The 23,013-nt window shown below is 40.4% G+C and overlaps 1 protein-coding gene and 1 non-coding gene across 3 annotated transcripts in view; both read left to right on the forward strand.

Annotated features, from left to right (window-relative positions):
* The window catches only part of LOC115196957 (protein shisa-like-1a), a 69,259-nt gene that overhangs the window by 29,365 nt on the left and 16,881 nt on the right, over positions 1-23,013 (forward strand). The window contains exons 4-6 of one of the 2 annotated variants that reach the window (XM_029758023.1): positions 5,036-5,116; positions 11,040-11,238; positions 17,333-17,546. In XM_029758023.1, the coding sequence (XP_029613883.1) occupies positions 11,172-11,238; positions 17,333-17,546 (281 nt within the window). In that variant the 5' untranslated portion in view covers positions 5,036-5,116; positions 11,040-11,171. The remainder of the gene's footprint in view (positions 1-5,035; positions 5,117-11,039; positions 11,239-17,332; positions 17,547-23,013) is intronic. The other variant, XM_029758021.1, reaches the window with a different exon arrangement.
* trnat-ugu (transfer RNA threonine (anticodon UGU)) lies at positions 6,198-6,273 on the forward strand. Its single transcript has one exon. It is a non-coding gene; the product is annotated as a tRNA-Thr (tRNA).

Below are 23,013 nucleotides of genomic sequence, written 5' to 3' on the forward strand. Positions count from 1 at the left end.
ACACACACACACACACACACATGGCTTGTGTGTCAATGACAGTCCTTAGATCCCAGCTTTACTACATCTAACAAATGTGGCCTCATACCCTAATGGACCACTGGACAGTCTCTAACTAAAGCTCTAAAGTCATAAAACTGGAATCAATTCCAATTAATTTAGATATGATTCATAAAGAGCATTGATCAGACCAGAGGCAGGATCGTTTCCGTTGAATATTGACTAGTGTTTGAGCCGATGGCCTGCGGGTGAGGCCAGGAATGAGACCTTTTTTTCAAAAAAAAATCACATTTATTTAACCAGGTAGGCCAGTTGAGAACAAGTTCTCATTTACATCTGCGACCTGGCCAAGATAAAGCAAAGCAGTGCGACACAAACAACAACACGGAGTTAAACATGGAATAAACAAACGTACCGTCAACAACACAAAATAAAAAATCTTTATACTGTGTGTGCAAATGAGGTAAGATTAGGGAGGTAAGGCAATAAATAAGCCGTAGTGGCGAAGTAATTACAATTTAGCAATTAAACACCGGAGTGATAGATGTGCAGAAGATGAATGTGCAAGTAGAGATACTGGTGTGTAAAGGAGTAAAAGAAACAAAAACAATATGGGGATGAGGTAGTTGGATGGGATATTTACAGATGGGCTATGTACAGGTGCAATGATCTGTGAGCTGCTCTGACAGCTGATGCTTAAAGTTAGTGAGGGAGATATGAGTCTCCAGCTTCTGTGATTTTTGTAATTCGTTCCAGTCATTGGCAGCAGAGAACTGGAAGGAAAGGCGGCCAAACGTGGAATAGGCTTTGGAGGTAACCAGTGAAATATACCAGCTGGAGCGCGTGCTACGGGTGGGTGCTGCTATGGTTACCAGTGAGCTGAGATAAAGCGGGGCTTTACCTAGCAAAGACTTATAGATGACCTGGAGCCAGTGGGTTTGGTGACGAATATGAAGCGATAGCCAGCCAACGAGAGCATACATGTCGCAGTTGTGTGTAGTATATGGGGCTTTGGTGACAAAACGGATGGCACTGTGATAGACTGCATCCAATTTGCTGAGTAGAGTGTTGGAGGCTATTTTGTAAATGACATCGCCGAAGTCAAGAATCGGTAGGATAATCAGTTTTACGAGCGTATGTTTGGCAGCATGAGTGAAGGATGCTTTGTTGTGAAATAGGAAGCCGATTCTAGATTTAATTTTGGATTGAAGATGCTTAATGTGAGTCTGGAAGAAGAGTTTACAGTCTAACCAGACACCTAGGTATTTGTAATTGTCCATATATTCTAAGTCAGAACAGTCTAGAGTAGTGATGCTGGATGGGCGGGCAGGTGCGGGCAGCGATCGGTTGAAGAGCATGCATTTAGTTTTACTTGCATTTAAGAGCAGTTGGAGGACACAGAAGGAGAGTTATATGGCATTGAAGCTCGTCTGGAGATTAGTTAACACAGTGTCCAAAGAAGGGCCAGATGTATACAGAATGGTGTCGTCTGCGTAGAGGTGGATCAGAGAATCACCAGCAGCGAGAGTGACATCATTGATGTATACAGAGAAAAGAGTCGGCCCGAGAATTGAACACTGTGGCACCCCCATAGAGACTGCCAGAGGTCCGGACAACAGGCCCTCCGATTTGACACACTGAACTCTGTCTGAGAAGTATTTGGTGAACCAGGCGAGGCAGTCATTTGAGAAACCAAGGCTGTTGTCTGCCGATTAAGAATGTGGTGATTGACAGAGTCGAAAGCCTTGGCCAGGTCGATGAAGACGGCTGCACAGTATTGTCTTTTATCGATGGCGGTTATGATACGGTTTAGGACCTTGAGCATGTCTGAGGTGCACCCATGACCAGCTCGGAAACCAGATTACATAGCGGAGAAGGTACGGTGGGATTCGAAATGGTCGGTGATCTGTTTGTTAACTTGGCTTTCGAAGACCTTAGAAAGGCAGGGTAGGATAGATATAGGTCTGTAACAGTTTGGTTCTAGAGTGTCTCCCCCTTTGAAGATGGGGATGACTGTGACAGCTTTCCAATCTTTGTGGATCTCAGACGATATGAAAGAGAGGTTGAACAGGCTAGTAATAGGGGTTGCAACAATTGCGGCGTGAATGCTCAGTCTCCTGTGTGCAGGCAGCTAACCTTATTTCCCCACAAACTCACTCCTCTTGTGTCTCATTACTTAAGCAATAAGGCCCGGGGGGTTGTGGTATATGGCTATTATACCACGGCTAAGGGCTGTTCTTATGCACAACGCAACGCGGAGCTGCCTGGACGCAGCCCTTAGCCGTGGTGTATTGGCCATATACCACAAACCCCCGAGTTTCTTTATTGCTATTATAAACTAGTTACCAACATAAGTAGAGCAGTTAAAATAAATGTTTTGTCGTACCCGTGGTATATGGTCTGATATACCACGGCTGTCAGCAAATCAGCATTCAGGGCTCGAACCTCCCATTTTATAATTCATTGTATGACATCATACGTAGTACAAATAATGGATTAAAGTTATTGCCTAGGATGTAGCGTAACAATTGAACCGCTAATCAACAGCAAATCAAATAGAAGTCTCTATGCAGAATGCAATATTCTTTCTAGCCCCCAAAAATATATTAACTTATGAGATGAACAATACTCAAGAGCAAACAAAAAATTTTTTTTTTTAGAAACCACAATGTGTTACTGGCTGAAAGCAAATGTTTGATCAAAAACAAGACGGTGTAAAAAAAAACCACAAAAAACCCCACTAAAGAGTTTCTCTTTCTCTCTCGCTATCTCTTTGCAATCCGCTAACAGCTGAAAACTTGTGTTGTTTTTTCTTATCAACCAACTGACATATCTGGGTCTGTCTGGTAGTAATCTAGACTTCATAGTGGATGCTGGAGTAATTGGTAACATGTCCTGCTTCTGTTTGAATATCTGGCCAGCCCAGAAAAAATAGTAATTGCATAAATCTGTAATAGGTTTATAGATTGATAATGGTGTGCTGGTCCATAATTTGTGCCGCTCCTCAGCAAGTGATGCTTACGTTTAAATCAGATTTATTCAGTTGTTGTTTAGACAAAATAGCTAGAATATTGTGTCAGTTTGCGTTACATCTCAGGACTGTGTTCAACATGATGCAAACAGCCTCCACACTGCCTCTCCATCTGTAGCATGTATGTGCACTATGTGTGTTCAGCTACAGAGATGTCAGTCTCTCTCTCTGTGTGTGTGTGTGTGTGTGTGTGTGTGTGTGTGTGCGCGTGTGTGTGTGTGTGTGTGTGTGTGTGTGTGTGTGTGTGTGTGTGTGTGTGTGTGTGTGTGTGTGTGTGTGTGTATATTGTATTTATTAAGATCCCCAATTATTTGCTGCCGAGGCAGCGGCTACTCTTCCTGGGGACCAAATAGGAAACAGCACAACAAATAAAATACATAATATACATCAATATACATACCAGCACTACATTTACATTACAATTTAACCATTCAGCAGAAGCTAGTGCATTCATGTTAAGATAGCCAGGTGAGAAAACCTCATATCACAGTCGTATACCAACCACACACATAATAGAATACAAAATACAATGCAAAATACAATGCAAAATACAATACAAAATACAATGCAAAATACAATACAAAATACAATGCAAAATACAATGCAAAATACAATGCAAAATACAATATAAAATACAATGCAAAATGCAATACAAAATACAATGCAAAATACAATGCAAAATACAAGGCAAAATACAATACAAAATACAATGCAAAATACAATGCAAAATACAATACAAAATACAATGCAAAATGCAATACAAAATACAATACAAAATACAATGCAAAATGCAATACAAAATACAATGCAAAATACAATATAAAATACAATGCAAAATGCAATACAAAATACAATGCAAAATACAATGCAAAATACAATACAAAATACAATGCAAAATACAATGCAAAATACAATACAAAATACAATGCAAAATGCAATACAAAATACAATACAAAATACAATGCAAAATGCAATACAAAATACAATGCAAAATACAATGTAAAATACAATGCAAAATACAATACAAAATACAATGCAAAATACAATGCAAAATTGCAATACAAAATACAATGCAAAATACAATGCAAAATACAATGCAAAATACAATACAAAATACAATGCAAAATGCAATACAAAATGCATAAAATGTCTGTGTCTCTCCACAGTCCCCGTCGTGCCTAAAGGTGTTTTTTTAATCTGGTTTTATTGCTAGCTTAGTTACCTGGGGTGGCAGAGAGTTCCTTTTAGTCATGGCTCTATTTAATACTGTGTGTTTTCCAGACCCTGTTCTGGACCTGGGGACCGTGAAGAGACCTCTGGTTGCATGTCTTGTGTGATACCGATGAGTGTCCGAACTGTGTGTCAACTACTTGAACAAAAAGTTTGATACCTTAGTGATGCAGTCAATCTCTTCTCAACTTTGTGTGAGTGTGTTTGTGTGTGTGTGTGTGTGTGTGTGTGTGTGTGTGTGTGTGTGTGTGTGTGTCATGTCATTTTTTTTAAAATATGTCACGTGCACAAGTACAGTGAAATGCATTTCTTGCATGTGTGTGTGTGTGTATGTGTGCCTTTCTTTTTCTTGCATGTGGATGTGTGTGCGTTGCCTGAGCGCTTGTGTGTGTGGGTGCGTATGTGCACGTGCATGTGTGTGTATGTGTGTCGGGAAGAGGGGTTCTTCTTGACTTACATTAAGCTAATTATTTAAACCTTTATCCACATGTGATTCTTTGTTGATAAGAAATACAACACCGGGGGATTAAAATACCATATCTGTTTGTACCGTGTAAACATATAAGACAGCAGAAGAGACAAAGGGGGTGATTCCACAGGACAATATGAAAAAATGCAGAATCCATGTAAATCCAAAATGAAGGAGGAGGAAGGGGGATCTTCAAAGGAGGGTAATCCCTGGTCATGCGGTGCATGTTGTTGTCTGACAGAACACAATAACCTAATTTCTCTCTATCGTTCTCACTCTCTCTCTCTCTCTCTGTCTCTCTCCAGAAGTCAAAGGAAAGGAAAGGCTGCTCTAACAAGCTAGAGAGTCTCTCTGACTGTCCCTCTGAGGAGGAGGAACAGCCTGAAGTAAAGAGATTTTAAAAACCAAAAACAGAACTAGCCTGTTACAGTGCATTCGGACCCCTTGACTTGTTCCACATTTTGTTACTTACTAGCCTTATTCTAAAATGTATTAAATACATGTTTTTCCTCATCAATCTACCCACAATACCTCATAATGACAAAACAAAAACAGGTTATTAGAAATGTTTGCACATTTATAAAGCATAAAAACATAAATATTTACATACAGTGGCAAGAAAAAGTGTGTGAACCCTTTGGAATTATCGGAATTTCTGCATAAATTGGTCATAAAATTAGATCTGATCTTCATCTAAGTCACAACAACAGACAAACACAGTGTGCTTAAACTGTCTATATTGAAAACATAACTTAAACATTCACAGTAGGTTGGGAAAAGTATGTGAACCCCTAGGCTAATGACTTCTCCAAAAGCTAATTGGAGTCAAGAGTCAGCTAACCTGGAGTACAATCATTGAGACGAGATTGGTTAGAGCTGCCCTGCCCTCTAAAAAACCACTGACAAAATTTGAGTTAGCTATTTACAAGAAGCATTGCCTGATGTAAACCATGCCTCGAACAAAATAGATCTCAGAAGACCCAAGATTAAGAATTGTTGACTTGCGTAAAGCTGGAAAGGGTTACAAAATGATCTCTAAAAGCCTTGATGTTCATCAGTCCACGGTTAGACAAATTGCCTATAAGTGGAGAAAGTTCAGTACTGTTGCTATTCTCCCTATGAGTGGCCGTCCTGCAAAGATGACTGTAAGAGCACAGCGCAGAATGCTCAATGAGGTTAAGAAGAATCCAAGTTTCAGCTAAAGACTTACAGAAATCTCTGGAACATGCTAACATCTATGTTGACGAGTCTATGATACGTAAAACAATAAACAAGAATGGTGTTCATGGGGGGACACCATGGAAGAAGCCCCTGCTGTCCAAAAAAAACATTGCTGCATGTCTGAAGTTCACAAAAGAGCATCTGGAAGTTCCACAGCGCAACTGGCAAAATCTTCTGTGGACAGATTAAATTACAGTTGAGTTGTTTAGAAGGAACAAACACTATGTGTGGAGAAAATAAGCACAAGCCTTCCCTGTAGCTCAGTTGGTAGAGCATGGTGTTTGTAACGCCAGGGTTGTGGGTTCGATTCCCACGGGGGGCCAGCACAGAAAAAAAAATAATGTATGAAATGTATGCATTCACTACTGTAAGTCGCTCTGGATAAGAGCGTCTGCTAAATGACTAAAATGTAAAAAAATGTAAATGTAACATCTAAACCTCATCCCAACTGTAAAGTATGTTGAAGGGAGCATCATGGTTTGGAGCTGCTTTGCTGCCTCAGGGCCTGGACAGCTTGTTATCATCAATGGAAATTAATTCTCAAGTTTAAGAAGACATTTAGCAGGAGAATGTAAGGCTATCTGTCTGCCAATTGAAGCTCAACAAACGTTGTGTGATGCTGCAGGACAATGACCCAAAACACAGAAGTAAAACAGAATGGCTTCAACAGAAGAAAATACTCCTTCTGGAGTGGCCCAGTCAGAGTCCTGACCTCAACCCGATTGAGATGCTATGGCATGACCTCAAGAGAGCGGTTCCCACCAGACATCCCAAGAATATTGCTGAACTGAAACAGTTTTATAAAGAGGAATGGTCCAAAACTCCTCCTGACCGTTGTGCAGGTCTGATCCACAACTACAGAAAACATTTGGTTGAGGTTATTGCTGCCAAAGGAGGGTCAACCAGTTATTAAATCCAAGGGTTCACATACTTTTCCACCCTGCACTGGGAATGTTTACACAGTGTGTTCAATAAAGACATGAAAACGCACAATTGTTATTATTATTATTATTATACATTTAAGCAGACTGTGTTTGTCTATTGTTGTGACTTAGATGAAGATCAAATAAAATAGACCCTTTGCTATGAGACTCGACATTGAGCTCAGGTGCATCCTGTTTCCATTGATCATCCTTGAAATGTTTCTACCTGTGGTAAATTCAATTGATTGGACATGATTTGGAAAGGCACACACCTGGTCAGGGAGGTGACCAAGAACCCAATGGTCACTCTGACAGAGCTCCAGAGTTCCTCTGTGGAGATGGGAAAACCTTCCAGAAGGACAACCATTCTCCACCAATCAGGCCTTTATGGCAGTGGCCAGATGGAAACCACTCCTCAGTAAAAGGCACATGACAGCCCACTTGAAGTTTTCCAAAAGGCACCTAAAGGACTCTCAGACCATGAGAAACAAGATTCTTTGGTCTGATGAAACCAAGATTGAACTATTTGGCTTAAATGCAAAGTGCCACATCTGGAGGAAACCTAGCACCATCCCTATGGTGAAGCATGGTGGTGGAAGCATCATGCTGTGGGGATGTTTTTCAGCGGCAGGTACTGGGAGACTAGTCAGAATCGAGGGAAAGATCAATGGAGCAAAGTACAGAGAGATCCTTGATGAAAACCTGCTCCAGAGCGCTCAAGACCTCAGACTGGGGTGAAGGTTCACCTTTCAACAGGACAACGACCCTAACCACACAGCAAAGACAACGCAGCAGTTGCTTTGGGACAAGTCTCTGAATGTCCTTGAGTGGCCCAGCCAGAGCCCGGACTTGAACCCGATCGAACATCAGAGACCTGAAAATAGCTGAAATAGCTGTGCAGTGACGCTCCCCATCCAACCTGACAGAGCATGATAGGATCTGCAGAGAAGAATGGGAGAAACTCCCCAAATAAAGGTGTGCCAAGCTTGTAGCATCATACCCAAGAAGACTCGGGGCTGTAATCACTGCCAAAGGTGCTTCACTAAAGTACTGAGTAAAGGGTCTAAATACTTATGTAAATGTGATATTTTAGTTTTTGCTTTGTCATTATGGGGTGTTGTGTGTAGTATGATCAGGGTTGGGTAGGTTACTTTCTAAATGTAATCCTTTACAGTTATTAGTTACCTGTCCAAAATTGTAATCAGTAACGTAACCTTTTGATTACCTAAACTCAGTAATGTAATTTAGAGGTATTAGAAGAAGACAAAAATATATGTTACCAATTGAACAACATCTATTGCAGGATAAATCAATGTTAAAGTTTACATAGCTGGCCATATATGGATGTTACATTTTACTTTATGGGTTGGTTTTGTATACTTGTTCTAACCCATCGCCTTCTACTACATTAAATTATACCTTTACATTAATATATATAATTTAAAGTCCAAAAATGGATGTAGCAACTACAGATTGCCCCTTTAAGTCTATAAAACGTGTGCGAGTTTGAGCAAGTGTCTATTAGGCCTATGGATATTTTTTTTTTATCAGAATGAATTAGATTGAGCAATAAAAGCCCCATTTTTGTTCCATAGACTGGGATCCCCACTATGTAGCTGTTGCAAGAGTGCATTTTTCACTGGCTGTCCACTGGTTTCAAAAACAATGATTGATAGGCAGCTTAAACTTATTGGGTTCAAATACACATTTAGACTTGTGAACAGCCATCCACAACAACCACAATCCATAAGGCGCAAATAGCTAAATCAGAGAGTAGAAGTGTGATTTACATCAATGTGCTATGTAGATATCAATAATAAGTGATATCCGTACTGCTGTAGACTACAGCACTGCTGTCATCCTTATCTCCAAATGTTCATTCAAGTTGGATTATCTTTGGATGCCGACAGCAGTCGCACCATTGGAAGACATAGCTTGAACTGTAGCCTACAAAATCCTATTCCTGCTCTTTTCCCGCGATCCATCAAACACATTTGGTGTGTCATCATAGTGGTCTCCTTGTGGTCAGACTCGCTCAGGTGGAACAAACTTAAACTTGTGCCTTTTTTCGATGCTGATTTGAATGTCATTGAGAAAACAAACAACTGTCAAAGATGTTTTCCTGCAAACATCCTTACTGAATTTGAAAGTAATCCTCAAAAGTATCTGTAGTCCGATTACAATATTTTTGCGGGTAACATAACGGATTACAGTTTTTGTAATCCCTTACATGTTATGTAATCCGTTACTCCCCAACCCTGAGTATGATGAGGGGAAAAAAACAATTGAATCCATTTTAGAATAAGACTGTAACGTAACAAAATGTGGAAAAAGTAAAACGGGTCTGAATACTTTCCGTATGCACTGCATTTGGCACATACAGTAGTTTCTCTGTATTGCACTGTGATGGCCATCTGGGTTTGATTTGGTTCCAACAACACCCATTGCACCTTTCTTGTCAGGGGCATACAGGGCTATATATACGGCACCAAACAGGACCAGGTATGAGTAGAGTGACAGAAATCAGAGTGGCAGAGACCAACAATCTCAGCAGACCAACCTGGACTCAGGGGTAGACGTAGCATAGTAAATGAAAATCCAGGACACTCAAATTAGCATGATATGTTACGTTTGGTATGGAATGTATTAATTTGTGGATGTCCATCATCCATTTTGTATGATACGAATTACAATTCATATGAAATGTTATGAATTACAATTAGTATGATATACTACTAATTGCAATTCTTACAGCATGTTACGAATTTGAAATATGTATGTTACGAATTGCAATTTGTTGTTGCTAACGTTAGCTAGGTGGCCAGGTGGCTAGCTAGGCTAAGGGTTAAGGTTAGGGTTGAGGTTACAACTTAGGTTAATGTGTTAAGGTTACGGTTAGGGGAATTGTTATCTAACATGCTAAGTAGTTCAAAAGTAGTAAGTAGTAGCAAAGTTGCTAATTAGCTAAAATTCTAAAGTTGTCCGTGATGATTTGAACACAACTTTTGGATTGCTAGACGTTCGTAATATACAGTTACCCATCCACTCCGATCAACCACCCTCTTTTTGTTTTATCCTGAAGTAACCTTCTGTCTTATGTAACATACCATACTAATTTGAGTGTGTCAGATTTCATTTACTATGTCATGCCTAGTCTGTGAGACCAGGCTGAGCAGATAGACATCCAGATATTCTGTCTCTTGAACCCAAGTCAATATTATGAAGCAGGAAGCAGCCTCACTAGCCTTTCTCCTCTTCCCCCTGAGAGATGTAGGATCCTCCTAGCATGAACACAGATGTACACTGCTAGATAAGTGCTTCCTAGCTCAGATGAGCAGGATGATATTGTCACACTAACTTTGCGCAATCTAAAACCCTTCATGCTTATTCAGAGTGTTTGATGACAAAGTCTGTGACGTGCTCTACAATTAACTCAAATTAGCATACATTTTACATTTGGCAATCTCAGATTAACATAAAATCAACAGGAACACACAGTGACCAATTGCAAAAACTTGTCCAAGAGCAGAAAATAACAGTCCTCAGTCCTCACTAAGATAAAACAGTTTCTCCTAAGCCATTTATCTAATTTAGCCACATTGTACGGACGCCGGACGGGTATGATAGAGTGGTGCGATGCGAATGCTAGCCTCCACGTGCCCCGCTGGGACACTCAGAATTGAAAATCTCTCTTCTTCAATTCTGTGTGCCCCACCCAGGCCCGTGGAGGCTCCCATTATCATCGCACCACTCTATCATACCCGTGAACTGGTGCGATGCATGAACTGGTGCGATGCATCATCACCAACAGGCTCATCTCGAACAGCTCTATAGCTAAACAGGGTCCTCTTCTAACAGAGAGAGCACTTTATGTGATTTATCACAAGCACTCCCATTGATCGGAACTATTAGAGGGCTGGAAAAAAGACCCAACTCGTTTTGGTCCATGGTGAGTGCTGCGAGGCACAATTGTCCAATCAGAGAAAATAACCTGTGGCTAGATGTATGTTATTTGATCAAAAGCTTATTTTCTCTCCTTAGTTACTGTAGCCCTTAGTTACTGTAGCCCTTAGTTACTGTAGCCCACAATAGGCTTTATACGTAATAATCATGATCATTAATTTAATGAAATGAATTGATTGATTGGTTTTCTTTCTCTGTCCAGGTGGCCGGTTGGACAACAGCAGCCATGTGATTGGGGGTGGCAGAGAGCAAAGAATGTCCAGGAGGTTCAGCTAAAGCAGCCCTGCAGTGAGAATCTCCCCCTCTGGCGCCTGTTCTTCATGAGGACCCGAAGATGACTGTCACCAGCCGGCAGTCCTTGAATGTCCTGACAGTCATCTTCCTCCTGCTGTCCACTGCAGGTAAGTTTGGTTTTATACACCTTTTTGCTATGGTGTGTGTGTGTTAAAGTATATAGTCTCTTCCCACAGTCGCCTGTGAGTCTGGCAAGTGAGACTGGTGTATGACTGTCAAGGAACAGTATTCTGCATGGTAAAACATCGATGTTGATTACTGTAACTAATCTGCATTTGTGAAACGGTATGTCGGTAACTGTAATGCACATTATAAAACAACCTAAGGTTTGATAGTATGCAAATAACTTTTTTTCGGTTTATGGTCTTTCAGCTCACAGGTTGAGGTTGTAAACGGAACATGAGAGCCAACCTGTTTACTGTAGTATCCTAAAATTGGATAGGTGTTAATGTAACTAACAACATGGCAATATTTACGACAGAGCCCTAACCAGATCCAGCTGTTTTCCCTCTAGTAAGGCTCAGACTGCCTTCCCCCTGGCCTGCTTCTCCTTTAAGTCTTGCATCATTAGAGGACTTTATGGTCCACTTCCAATGCTTAGGTGCTCTGCTTCCTTATTGCCAATTCACCCTCTTTATAACCGCAGACCCCTTCTTTATACCCATCCTTTAAATAAATGTTAAATATATAAAATAACAAATATATCCCGTGGTTTATGAGATCAGCTATAGGATCAGAATACCAGAAATGGATTTTGATGACATGATTTTGGCATAAATTAAGCTGTCTTTTAAATGTCCTTTTGGGATTTATATGTGACCTTTATGAGTGACTGATTTGATTTATATATGTCTCCCTCTGTAATCATCTTACGTAACTAGGATTTTGATATAATTTTGATACGTTTTTAGAAAATGTACATGAACATATTGTTTTTTTGTGAAATGAGAAGTATATTTCTGATTTGAGTGCTGGCAAAAGTGGTATTTCAGACATTTGAATGACCTACGTCTAGTTGTGAGAGATTAGTTAATAGATAAAGAAGGGTAATAAAATGAGACCGAAGAAAATTAACTGTTATCAAATCAAACTTTATTTGCCACATGCGCCGAATACAGCAAGTGTAGACTTTACCGTGAAATGCTTACTTACAAGCCCTTAACCAACAGTGCAGTTCAAGAAGAAGAAAATATTTACCAAGTACGCTAAAATTAAAAGTAGTAATAAAAAGTAATACAATAAGAATAACAATAACGAGGCTATATACAGAGGGCACCGGTACAGAGTCAGTTTGCAGGGGAACAGGCTAATTGAGGTAATCTGTACACGTAGGTGGGGGCAAAGTGACTATGCATAGATAACAAACAAACAGCGAGTAGCAGCAGTGTACAAAAGGGAGGGAGGGAGGGGGTAGAAGTAATTTGTCCAGTGGTGATTTTTATGAATTGTTCAGCAGTCTTGGGGGTAGAAGCTGTTGAGGAGCCTTTTGGTCCTAGACCTCGGTACCGCTCAGGTACCGCTTGCCGTGCGGTAGCAGAGAAAACAGTCTATGACTTCGGTGACTGGAGTCTCTGACAATTTTATGGGCTTTCCTCTGACACTGCCTATTATATAGGTCCTGGATGGCAGGAAGCTTGGCCCCAGTGTTGTACTGGACCGTTCTCACTACCCTCCGTAGCACGCTACGGTCAGATGCCGAGTAGTTGCCATACCAGGTGGTGATGCAAACGGTCAGGATGCTCTCGATGGTGCAGCTGTAGAACCTTTTGAGGATCTAGAGACCTATGCCAAATCTTTTCAGTCTCCTGAGGGGGAAAAGGTTTTGTCCTGCCCTCTTCATGACCGTCTTGGTATGTTTGGACCATGATAGTTCATTGGTGATGTGGACACCAAGGAACTTGAAACTCTCGACCCACTCCACTACAGCCCCGTCGATGTTAATGGGGGCCTGTTCGGCCCACCTTTTCCTGTAGTCCACTATCAGTTCCTTTGTCTTGCTCACATTGAGGGAGAGGGTGTTGTCCTGGCACCACACTGCCAGTTCTCTGACCTCCTCCCTATAGGCCGTCTGATCATTGTCGGTGATCAGGCCTACCACTGTTGTGTCGTCAGCAAACTTAACAATGGTGTTGGAGTCGTGTTGGGCCACGCAGTTGTGGGTGAACAGGGAATACAGGAGGGGACTAAGTACACACTCCTGAGGGGCCCCAGTGTTAAGGATCGGCGTGGCAGACGTGTTGTTGCCTACTCTTACCACCTGGGGGTGGCTCGTCAGGAAGTCCAGGATCCAGTTGCAGAGGGAAGTGTTTAGTCCCAGAGTCCTTAGCTTAGTGATGAGCTTCGTGGGCACTATGGTTTTGAACACTGAGTTGTAGTCAATGAACAGCCTTCTCACATAGGTTTACCTCTTGTCCAGGTGAGAAAGGGCGGTGTGGAGTGCGATTGAGATTGCATCATCTGTGGATCTGTTGAGGCGGTATGCGAATTGGAGTGGGTCTAGGGTGTCCGGGAGGATGCTGTTGATGTGAGCCATGACCAGCCTTTCAAAGCACTTCATGGCTACCGACGTGAGTGCCACGGGGCGGTAATCATTTAGGCAGGTTACCATCACTTCCTTGGGCACAGAGACTATGGTGGTCTGCTTGAAACATGTAGGTATTACAGACTCGGTCATGGAGAGGTTGAAAATGTCAGTGAAGACACTTGACAGTTGGTCCACGCATGCTTTGAGTACACGTCCTGGTAATCCGTCTGGCCCAGCGGCTTTGTGAATGTTGACCTGTTTAAAGGTTTTGTTCACATTGGCTACCGAGAGCGTTATCACACAGTCATCCAGAACGGCTTGTTCTCTCATGAGTGCTTCAGTGTTGCTTGCCTCTAAGCGAGCATAAAAGGCATTTAGCTCGTCTGGTAGGCTCGCATCACTGGGCAGCTCGTGTCTGGGTTTCCCTTTGTAGTCCGAAATAGTTTTCAAGCCCTGCCACATCCGACGACCATCAGAGCCGGTGTAGTAGGATTCAATCTTAATCCTGTATTGACGCTTTGCTTGTTTGATGGTTCGTCTGAGGGCATAGCTGGATTTCTTATAAGCGTCCGGATTAGTCTCCCACTCCTTGAAAGCGGCAGCTCTAGCCTTTAGCTCGATGCGGATGTTGCCTGTAATCCATGGCTTCTGGTTGGGATATGTACGTACAGTCACTGTGGGTACGACGTCATCGATGCACTTATTGATGAAGCTGATGACTGAGGTGGTGTATTCCTCAATGCCATTCGATGAATCCTGGTACATATTCCAGTCTGTGCTAGCAAAAGTCCTTTAGTGTAGCATCTTCATCATCTGACAACTTCCGTATTGACCGAGTCACTGGTATACTTCCTGCTTTAGTTTTTGCTTGTAAGCAGGAATCAGGAGGATAGAATTATGGGGGAGAGCTTTATATGCATCTTTGTGTGTGGAGTAAAAATGGACTAGGATTTCACTTTTTTCCTGGTTGCACATGTGACATGCTGGTAAAAAGTTGGTAAAACTGATTTAAGTTTGCCTGCATTAACGTTCCCGGCCACTAGGAGCGCCGCTTCTGGGTGATCATTTTCTTCTTTGCTTATGGACTTATAGAGTTGGCTGAGAGAGGTCTTAGTGCCAGCTTCGTTTTGTGGTGGTAAATAGATGGCTACGAATAATACAGATGAGAACTATCTTGGTAGATAACGTGTTCTGCAGCTTCTCATAAGGTACTCTACCTCAGGTGAGTAATACCTCGAGACTTCTTTAATATTAGACATCGCGCACCAGCTGTTATTAACAAAAAGACACGTCTTACTCGTCTTACCAGAGGTAGCATCTCTGTTCTGCCGGTGCATGGAAAATCACACTATCTCTATAATGTCCGTATCTTCCTTCAGCCACATCTCGGTGAAACATAAGATGTAACAGTTTTTAATGTCTCGTTGGTAGGATAATCTTAATAGTAGGTCATTAGTTTTATTTTCCAATGATTGCACGTTAGCAAGGAGAATGGAAGGCATTGGGAGTTTACTCGTTTGCCTCCGAATTCTCAGAAGGATCCTCGATCTGCGTCCCCATTTCTGGCGTCTTTTCTTCATGGTAAAGGCGTGGATCTGGGCCCGTTCCAGTGAAAGCAGAATATCCTTCTCATCAGACTCGTTAAAGGAAAATGTTTCTTCCAGTCCGCGGTGATTAATTGCTTTTCTGATGTCCAGAAGTTATTTTCAGTCATAAGAGACAGTAGCAGCAACATTATGTACACAATAAGTTAAATAATAAGTAATACAAAACGCAAAAAAATAACAAAATAGCACAATTGGTTGGAAGAATGTAAAACGTCAGCCATGTTCTTCAGCGCCATCTTAACTACTCTTATGAATGTTTACCAGCGTACATCCATCTGAGTGAGAGCGTCTCTCCATACTATTAAACCTCAAGCTTCCTCTCTCCTCATTCTACTTCCCTGTTCAGCATGGACGCGGAAGCCTGAAAGTTTGAGAGTCGGAGGGAAGCCAATTCAAGTAATTTAGCCAATAAGCCAGCCAGTCAGCCAGTTATTCAGACGACCCTGAGTGAGGCACTGTCCCAAGCTCATTAGACCTGAGAGTGTTCTCCTCTTTCAAATGGCCAATATGTCCCTGATTGGCCTGCTTGGCCTACATGGGATTATAAAATACTTTTGACATCAGTGGCAGAAATATATAACCCCCTCCCTCCCTCCCCTACCCCCCTCTAACTAAATCCCAGAAGGAACATTATTTTCCCTCTTAGCAGTGCAATTGTCTTGGCTCCATCGTGGAGAGGAAGAGCTCATAGTCTTAATACAGAGACATCACCTTGTTCCAGTTCTGCTCCTCTGCCATTGTTTCTACAGGCAACACTCATTCCATATTGCTAGAAGGACAATCTACCCCCAGCTATGCTATGGAGGATGTTTTTACCTCATGTTATCAACGGTAATAAAATGCGAAAGGATGCCAAATTGCCAGACCTGATTGGTTTTGATGGTGTCTGTCTAACAAGTAGTTTGGTTTTGGTCCACAGTGACATACTATGAGACAACTGTGATGAGCCCTGTAAATCTACACTCATTATCTCTGCTCTGTTGCTCTGACAGATAGGTAATTGGTGATCATCTACAATGAGTCCAGGCTACCAAATTATGTTTCCATGACTCCCATCACAGAGAAACCCCTCTCTGGTTGCCAGATTCAGAGATGAATAAATATCTGTTGATTTCTGCTTGGTTTTGCATAATTTGCACCGCAATAGAAATCACAAGCTAAATAATCTTCGATATATATATTTTTTATTATTATATAATTTTCCTTTTTTCAGGTCAACATCATAAAGAAATTGTAGATATGTGCATACATTTGAATTCTAAAATGACACAAGGTAACATAAAATATGGCATTACCAACAAACACCAAAACAAAACAAAACAAAAACATGCAAAAACAATAAGTATGATACATTCCCTTTCAGTTCTTTGCTCTTAATTTTTCATTACTTTAATTTTTTGAAATGAAATGAATTAACCTCATTATTTTCCTTACATGCCTTTAATAATTTGACTGTCGCAAAATGCGTGGCTGTAGTATGTAAAATATCAAATACCCCTACCAGAGTATATAAAATTGTATAAAATTATTATTTTATACAAGAAAGCAACCAGGGTCCGGTTGACCCATAGATTCATAAAATTCTTATATTGACATTTCTTAGGGTATCTGCAAGATTAGGGGAAGAGATAGCAAAAATAGGTCCCATATTGTATAGAAATCGCCTTCCTTGTTCCTAAATATAGCACAAATGTTTTTTAGTACCACCGATTTATTGTTGGTGGCTGGTCTCTTATCCAGTTAAGGACAAGGCATTTGCTTGTCACAAAGAGTAATTTTTTAAGAAGTATTGAGCTGTGCTAGGGTAAGTGAGGGCCTGTTCCCGAGAAAACCCAATACAAATAGCTATGGGTCCATTCTTATAGAATATATGAACATGTCCCCCAGCTCCGTTTTGAAATTTGCCCAGAACATTTTAATTAATGGGCAAGTCTAAAACAGGCAAGCTGAATCATGATGGTCTCAATCACTATAATCCATTTATCAGATTTGTAAAGTAATTCTAGAAAAGTGCTTGCCGAGAAGACAGTACCCTCATCCTCTGACTGACTGTCTTTCTCTTCTCCACAGCTCTATCAGCTCATTTCAGAGTGTGTGAACCATACTCCGACCACAAGGGGCGCTATCACTTTGGTTTCCACTGCCCTCGCCTTTCTGACAACAAGACCTACATGTTCTGCTGTCACCACAACAACACAGCCTTCAAGTACTGCTGCAACGAGACTGAGTTCCAGACGGTCATGCAGGTCAATATGACTACCACCACAGACGGCTTCAAACACAAGTGAGTCATATTCAGGTTTTAGTAGTGAATATATAGAGTAGTACTTTTCCTTATCTATTAGTAAGCTAATTATTGCGATTCTATGATACGGTTTAATGTTATTATAAAATGGTACTGACACTCGCTTGAGTGAATATCTAAAGAACATGTCAAAAGTTTATCTGTAAGGAAACGACCAACAGTTTCATACTCAAGATTTAGACATTTCAAATACTTTTGCGCAGAGAAAAAAAGCCCTGGCCTTTAAATGTTAGTGATTTATAAGCTGTTGGCTCCCTCGTCAATATCCCACTCATTGACACCATTTGCCTGGTGCTCAAAGGGCACGTTGACATTGATCTTCTCCTACTGTATAGAGAGAATCACAACCAAAGTAAAAGAGCTGAAGCTTTGTTACTGAGTTTGTGAGTGGGCTGCAGGCGGATGCCATCTCTCAGCAGAGATGGATATAGTACTTGAGTGTATTGTCTTATACTATACTATTAAAAACAAAAAAGATTGTTTTAAGTGAGAGGTAGGCATTGGTCAGAAGCCAAAAAAGGGAATTCACATGAGCACCACAATACATACTTCATCCATGCTCTACCAAGGTTTTCCAGCACACAGCTTTGACCTACTACAGTAGCTGTTGGTCTATTGTACTTCAGACTATTTGTAAGCAGGTTGCTTAGGATTCAAACCTTCTCAAATAGCCTAAGTCCTACTCATAGAGGAGGTGCTCCCACAATAATTTGATTTGTACCCCATACAAGGTAATGTATTGCATTCTTCCCACCCAAAACAAAACATTATCCCATTCCACTACCTTTTCAAGCTTTTTTTATTATATGAAAGCAAGCTTTGCTTTTATACTTACAACCACCAGGCTTGATTGAGTGAGCTGTTTTGTTTGTAGTAATGTGGTGCCTGCCTGTATTTCCTTAAACGTTTATTTTAACAATACATTCAATGAAAAATAAATATATTTTTTGGCAAATATTAAAACAGGAGGTGGTGTGTTCAACACAGTCACTCATATAGATATTGTATAGAGGTCTATAGAGCCTGTCTACATTCCTGATTTCTGTAACCATTAGCTTACCTGTGTAATATTAACATAAACTCAGAACCAGCTGATTTTTAAACACGGTCCTGTTTTATCAATTGATGTGTTGAACAGTTCATTACCTCTGTGAAATTACTGTGATTTATATTTATTTTAGCAATAAAGATGATGACGCTTCAATAATACACATTTACAATAGGCCTATATCTAAAGATACTTACAGCCTAATGTATGTACCTTACCAGTCAAAGTTTGGACACACCTACTCATTCAAGGGTTTTTCTTTATTTTTTTTAATATTTTCTACATTGTAGAATAATAGTGAAGACAACAAAACTATGAAAAAACACATATGGATCATGTAGTAACATAAAAAGTGTTAAACAAATCAAAATATATTTAAAATTTTAGGTTCTTCAAAGTAGCCATCCTTTGCCTTGATGACAGCTTAGCACACTCTTGCCATTCCATCAACCAGCTTCATGAGGAATGCTTTTCCAACAGCCTTGAAGGAGTTCCCATATATGCTGAGCACTTGTTGACTGCTTTTCCTTCACTTTGCGGTCCAACTCATCCCAAACCATCTCAATTGAGTTGAGGTCGGGTGATTGTGGAGGCCAGGTCATCTGATGCAGCACTCTATCACTCTCCTTCTTGGTCAGATAGCCCTTACACAGCCCGGAGGTGTGTTTTGGGTCGTTGTCCTTTTGAAAAGCAAATTATAGTCCCACTAATCACAAACCACATGGGATGGCGTATCGCTACAGAATGCTTTGGTAGCCATGCTGGTTAAGTGTGCCTTAAATTCTAAATTAATCACTGACAGTGTCACCAGCAAAGCACCATCACGCCTCCTCCTCCATGCTTCACGGTGGGAACCACACATGCAGAGATCATCCGTTCACCTACTCTGCGTCTCACAAAAATCTCAAATTTGGACTCATCAGACCAAAGGACAGATTTCCACCAGTCGAATGTCCATTGCTCGTGTTTCTTGGCCCAAGCAAGTTTCTTATTATTATTGGTGTCCTTAAGTAGTGGTTTCTTTGCAGAAATTTGACCATGAAGGCCTGATTCACTCAGTCTCTTCTGAACAGTTGATGTTGAGATTAGAGGTTGACCGATTCTGATTTTTCAACGCCAATACAGATACCGATTATTGGCTGACCAAAAAAGCGGATGCCGATTAATCGGCCGATTTTTTTTGTATTTTTTTTTTTTGTAATAATGACAATTACAACAATACTGAATGAACACTTATTTTAACTTAATATAATACATCAATAAAATCAATTTAGCCTCAAATAAATTATGAAACATGTTCAATTTAGTTTAAATAATGCAAAAACAAAGTGTTGGAGAAGAAAGTAAAAGTGCAATATGTGCCATGTAAGAAAGCTAACGTTTAAGTTTCTTGCTCAGAACATGAGAACATATGAAAGCTGGTGGTTCCTTTTAACATGAGTCTTCAATATTCCCAGGTAAGAAGTTTTAGGTTGTAGTTATTATAGGAATTATAGGACTATTTCTCTCTATACGATTTGTATTTCATATACCTTCATATGACTATTGAATGTTCTTATAGGCACTTTAGTATTGCCAGTGTAACAGTATAGCTTCCGTCCCTCTCCTCGCTCCTACCTGGGCTCGAACCAGGAACACATCGACAACAGCCACCCTCGAAGCAGCGTTACCCATGCAGAGCAAGGGGAACAACTACTCCAAGTCTCAGAGCGAGTGACATTTGAAACGCTATTAGCGTGCACCCCGCTAACTAGCTAGCCATTTCACATCGGCTACACCAGCCTAATCTTGGGAGTTGATAGGCTTGAAGTCATAAACAGTGCAATGCTTGAAGCACAGCGAAGAGCTGCTGGCAAATCGCACGAAAGTGCTGTTTGAATGAATGCTTACGAGCCTGCTGCTGCCTACCACAGCGCAGTCAGACTGCTCTATCAAATCATAGACTTAATTATAATAAACACACAGAAATACGAGCCTTAGGTCATTAATATGGTCGAATCCGGAAACTATCATCTCAAAAACAAAACGTTTTTCCTTTCAGTGAAATACGGAATCGTTCCGTATTTTATCTAACGGGTGGCATCCCTAAGTCTAAATATTCCTGTTACATTGCACAATCTTTAATGTTATGTCATAATTACGTAAAATTCTGGCAAATTAATTCGCAACGAGCCAGGCGGCCCAAACTGTTGCATATACCCTGACTCTGCGTGCAATGAACGCAAGAGAAGTAACACAATTTCACCTGGTTAATATTGCCTGCTAACCTGGATTTCTTTTAGCTAAATATGCAGGTTTAAAAATATATACTTCTGTGTATTGATTTTAAGAAAGGCATTGATGTTTATGGTTAGGTACAGTCGTGCAACAATTGTGCTTTTTTCGCAAATGCGCTTTTGTTAAATCATCCCCCGTTTGGCGAAGTCGGCTGTCTTTGTTAGGAAGAAATAGTCTTCACAGTTCGCAACGAGCCAGGCGGCCCAAACTGCTGCATATACCCTGACTCTGTTGCAAGAGAAGTGACACATTTTCCCTAGTTAAAAGAAATTCATGTTAGCAGGCAATATTAATAACTAAATATGCAGGTTTAAAAATATATACTTATGTATTGATTTTTAAGAAAGGTATTGATGTTTATGGTTAGGTACACGTTGGAGCAACGTGTACCTAAGCGATTATATGCAATGCAGGACAGGCTAGATAAACTAGTAATATCATCAACCATGTGTGGTTAACTAGTGATTATGATTGATTGATTGTTTTTTATAAGATAAGTTTAATGCTAGCAAGCAACTTACCTTGGTCTTACTGCATTCGCGTAACAGGCAGGCTCCTCGTGGAGTGCAATGTAAAGCAGGTGGTTAGAGCGTTGGACTAGTTAACCGTAAGGTTGCAAGATTGAATCCCCATGCTGACAAGGTAAAAATCTGTCATTCTGCCCCTGAACAAGGCAGTTAACCCACCGTTCCTAGGCCGTCATTGAAAATAAGAATGTGTTCTTAACTGACTTGCCTAGTTAAATAAATGTAAAAAAAAAATAAAAAAGAATAATCTGCCAAATCGGCGTCCAAAAATACGGATTTACGATTATGAAAACTTGAAATCGGCCCTAATTAATCGGCCATTCCGATTAATCGGTCGACCTCTGGTTGAGATGTCTGTTACTTGAACTCTGTGAAGCATTTATTTGGGCTGCAATTTCTGAGGCTGGTAACTCTAATGAACTTATCCTCTGCCGCAGAGGAAACTCTGGGTCTTCCTTTCCTGTGGTGATCTGCATTGAGAGACAGTTTCATCATAGCGCTTGATGGTTTTTGCAAGTGCATTTGAAGAAACTTTCAATGGTCTTGAAATGTTCCACATTGGCTGACCTTCATGTCCTAAAGTAATGATGAACTGTCATTTCTCTTTGCTTATTTGAGCTGTTCTTGCCATAATATGGACTTGGTCTTTTAACAAATAGGGCTATCTTCTGTATACCACCCATACCTTGTCACAACACAACTGATTGGCTCAAACGCATTAAGAAGGAAAGAAATTAACAGGCAAACCTGTTAATTGAAACTACCTCATGAAGCTGGTTGAGAGAATGCCAAGAGTGTGCAAAGCTGTCATCAAGGCTATTTTGAAGAATCTCAAATATAAAATATTTTGATTTGTTTAATACTTTTTTGGTTACTACATGATTCCATATGTGTTATTTCATAGGTTTGATGTCTTCACTATTATTCTAAAATGTAGAAAATAGTAAAATAAAGAAAAACCCTTGAATGACTAGGTGTGTCCAAACGTTTGACTGGTACTGTATATATACATAATTTTAATAGCAGGACACTGTAAAGTCCATTATCCCTCTGAAGAGTATGAATTAAGCTGTTTGAATCAACCTGCCTACACGTTATTGGAAGTACAAAAGACCAAAAATAGCTACTGTAGTAGGTCAAAGTTGTGTGCTGGAAAACATTGGTAGAGTGGAGTATGCATTGTGGTGCTCATGTAAATTTCCTTTCTTTTACTGCTTCAGACCAATGCCTACTTCTCACTTAAAACTTGGTTTTTACACTCTACGTTGATTATACATTATAATACAGTAAAACACAGCAATGAAAGTCAAGTTAAAGTACACAATAATGACAAATGGCAACAGGAATAATGTAGTTATTAGTTTTTATTTAATATTAACAGATGATTTTCCAGAGGGAACTGAAAAAAACAGAAACCCGTATAAGCCAATATGGAGTAAACTGGGAAAAGAATCCCTGACCTCCTTTAACAAGACAATGGAGAAAGCTCCTAGAAAATACAGAAAATAATCAACATGTACACAATAACTATTTACATGAGTATGTACTTTAAGGATTACTGAAGAAGTACTACATTACCTGTAAACAATAGTGA

Source organism: Salmo trutta, chromosome 7, assembly GCF_901001165.1.
Source record: "Salmo trutta chromosome 7, fSalTru1.1, whole genome shotgun sequence".
NCBI lineage: Eukaryota > Metazoa > Chordata > Actinopteri > Salmoniformes > Salmonidae > Salmo > Salmo trutta.